Source organism: Cyphomyrmex costatus, unplaced genomic scaffold (assembly GCF_001594065.2).
Source record: "Cyphomyrmex costatus isolate MS0001 unplaced genomic scaffold, Ccosl1.0 scaffold1711, whole genome shotgun sequence".
Lineage (NCBI taxonomy): Eukaryota > Metazoa > Arthropoda > Insecta > Hymenoptera > Formicidae > Cyphomyrmex > Cyphomyrmex costatus.
The window spans coordinates 582-4,325 of NW_017275729.1; the positions used below are offsets into that span (position 1 = coordinate 582).

A 3,744-nucleotide genomic window follows, 5' to 3' on the forward strand; every position below is an offset into this window, starting at 1 on the left:
TCAAATTTAATCTGCATATTGGTTACCAAGAGGAATGTTCAAACTTTAATTTAAACTTTTGTTCATTTCAGTGTAACGATTTTTCATTGAGATATCGCTACTCAAATATATCAAAAACTTGTGCTGACATTTAGTGATCTGCTTTTTTTTGTTAATGAGTATATATCATATTACAAAAATTTTTTATACAGTTTTTTATATTATCGGATTATGCGATTGTATCTTTTTTTAAATATTTACAGCATATTTTTTCCAGTACCGTAAATATCACAAAAGGTGATTTCTATGATACGATGAAACCTTGGTTGGGCAACGGACTTTTATTATCTACAGGTGAACGTACAATAAATCACATATTTATTTTTCTCATATATTTATTACGTATTTATTTTTTTCTCACATTTAGAATTCTATTGAAAATAAATTCCTGCTTATTTTGAAGCTGGATATGTATTCAAAATACTTTTATTTAAAAAAACAGTATTTGTAAAACAATTGTATTTCGACAAAGCGCATAAAAATATTTTGTATTTCGTATTTCACGAAACATACAAAAGTATTTTATATTTTGTATTCCCAGGACTAAAATTGACAATAATTAATCTTTTTATTTGAATTACAATATTAAAAAAATTTTTATCTTTCAATTTTAAGTATTAAATACGTAAAATTTTTTATGTGCTCTGTTGAGATACATACAAAATAAAAATTTAACAAAAATATAACACTTTTTAACAAAATGTATTAGCTTTTCGGGTTGTCAAAATAATTTTAAATCTTGTAAATTACACCAATAGAGAGAGAGAGAGAGAGAGAGAGAAGTAATGAAATTTGCACGTGGAAGTATTTCCTCGTGAATTTGTAAAAGTTTTTTTTTATTTTTTGCGATATTTTTATAACTTTATTTTTACATGTATATCACATTTTAATACTACTTTAGGTAAACAATGGTTCCATGATAGAAAACTCATCGGGCCGACGTTCCATTTTAGTATATTAGATCAATTTGCTGTGGTTGTATCTGAAAAAGCAGAGATTTTGACAAAATGTCTTCAAAAAGAGATAGAAAAGAATCCAGGAGAAGCCGTTAATACGTTTCCTTTTATTATCAATGCTGCTCTCGATATTATCTGCGGTAATGTACCATATTTTTAATTACAATATGTATACAATTATAATATTTTGCGAGAAAAAATGTGTTGTTTGTTGTATATTTTTTGCCGTACTAAATTTTATAAATTATTCTACGGATAGGAAGAAAAAAAAAAATATGTTAACTTAAATTGTATCATAGCACTATAGGCGACATGATATGATAAATACTTTGTCAATAATTTTAATTATTATCTTGCAGAAACAGCAATGGGTGTAAATATACATGCTCAAGAAGCCGTAACCAAATATACGTCAACAGTACATCTGTCAGTTTCCAAAATTTTTATAATGCTATTATACTGTTTAATGCTATTTCCAACACAAGTGCGAATAGTTACTTTCCATGCATTTTTGCTTGCCGAATATAAATCTGTGTATTAGACAAAATTATGTTACAATCTCAAGAACAATGGCATCTGTTTTCGCTAGATCAGCACAAAACAATTACTGTTTCGCACCGTAGTTTCGTGTAAGGATATTCAACTACTAAAGAAGTGTCACACAGAGTCAAGTTAATAAAGTTTATTGTAAAACAGTCAACGTAGGCGCGTTAAGCGTCTAAACTCACGCACGTTCAGATGATGCGCGTGTCGGATCACTGCATCGGAACGTGATTCCGTTTTCGCATGTAGATATCCGTGACTACGCCTGGGACAATACCTTGAGCTACCTAGTAGCACCGCCTCAGGTGATTGCCTTGAGCCACGCACTTTACACACGCACCGTACACTAATACTCAAAATCGTTCTCGAATTCGCTCGACGTTCACAGTACCGTGGTCGACTTCGGAATGAATGTACCGATCCCTCGTAATATCGGGAAGACTCGGGTTTCCGAAAAAACCCGAATTTGAACCTCGTTTTGGCGAGTTGAAAATTCTAAGAGTCGCGGAACCAAAAGAGGAACCGCGAGATCAAGGAAGCCGCGTATCGGCAATTGTTTGCAGTTGTCGCGGACTAGATGAAAGAGCGCCGCTAGCGTGCGATCTAACCGCAATGATCAAGGGTGCCGAAATCAGTCTTCGTATTTCCGTTCTTTTTGGCTTAACGCGACGCCGACATGGATGACTGAGTATGCGTGTGTGTGTACGTGTGCGTGTGCATGCTTTGTAAAATCATATATTATATCTGTTGAGCTCAACACGACAACCTCAAAATGACAAATTTATAAAAGTTTTTATAAAATTGTGAACAAACAATTATTTGTTAAAATTTTTTTAATGTAAAAAGATTAATTTTTAAAATTTCTCTTTTGCATTTTGTTTTGTTTTGATGTGTTTTTTATTTTTATGATATGATGATATAGTAATTTAGTAATAATTTTTTCTCACATATTATATAAGAAAAGCATTATAAATACATAAAAAGTCATTAAAACGAAATGCATTTTAAATTTGGAAATTTTAATGCTTATTTTGTGAATCATTAATGAATTTTTTGACAATGTCATAAAAACGTCAATAGTCACTTTTTATCTCTATAATACTATTTGTTCCAAATTGTGACATAATGATAATAATTGGCCTTGTTTAGAAAACAAAATACATAGAGAATGAGTATTCATACTCGTGTTGCAAAAAATGTTTTATCGGACAATGTTATTAATGAAATGGTGCTAATATAAGTTATTAGGTCCGTTCGCGTTGCTTGCACTTTTTGCACTTACCATCTTCGCTTTCTCTCTTTTTAACGCCGAATATATACCTATCTATCTCATTTTAAGTGCAAAATTATTTGGGGATTTCATGCAACGCGAACAGACATATCATTTACATGTCAAGAATTAATGTTAAGTTGTAATAATTAATTATATATGTAGTTTATTTACGACAATTGACAATCGTACTTTTAGAACTTCTTCATTAATAATGGATCGATTATTTCAACCGTGGTATTGGTTTGATTGGTTGTTCTACTCATTGCCTGCAGGGAAACAATTTAAATCAGCGCTTGATATATTGCATGGATTTACAAAAGAGGTATAAACATGCTAAAAACGTCTTTGTATTTATATTTAAGAACTTTAAGCAATGTTAAAGTTTTACTACATTTTTTACATTATTTTATTTGAGGAATGTTCATGTTAATATCTAAAACGATAAATTCTATATATGTAGGTAATAAATAAGAGGAAGATTGAACGACAATCGCAAAACGACTATACAGATCTCGAAAATGAAGACAATGAATTTAACATAGGTACTGTAAATATTTAACCTAGGTATTATAAATTTTAATTGTATATTGTACATATTTTACAAATTACACATAATTGATCTACTTTCTAAATATTCTTTATTTAATAAAATTTATTATATTAGATAAACGGAAGAGAAAGGCATTCTTAGATCTATTATTAGATCAGAATGAGAAAGATGACACCCCTTTGACCGATGATGAGTTGAGAGCACAAGTCGACACGTTCATGTTTGAGGTGAAACGTCCAAAATTAAAATTAAAATTTTCCAACTTTTTTTAACATTAAATTTTCTCTTTATTTAATTAAATTAGCAAAATAATATATCTACTAAAAGGACGTATGAAATAATATAAAAATGTTAATAGGGGCACGATACAACTGCGGTTGCGA

At 30.1% G+C, this 3,744-nt stretch overlaps 1 protein-coding gene across 1 annotated transcript; it reads left to right on the top strand.

Moving 5' to 3' along the window:
- Window positions 1–242: 242 nt before the first annotated feature.
- LOC108771310 (cytochrome P450 4C1) lies at window positions 243–3,737 on the top strand (the record flags this gene model as incomplete). The annotated part of the gene is made up of 7 exons (XM_018537413.1): window positions 243–333; window positions 941–1,135; window positions 1,355–1,421; window positions 3,007–3,133; window positions 3,272–3,353; window positions 3,476–3,588; window positions 3,720–3,737. Coding segments are annotated over 7 exons (693 nt in total), but the record flags the coding sequence as incomplete, so codon positions are not given.
- Between the last annotated feature and the right edge of the window lie 7 nt (window positions 3,738–3,744).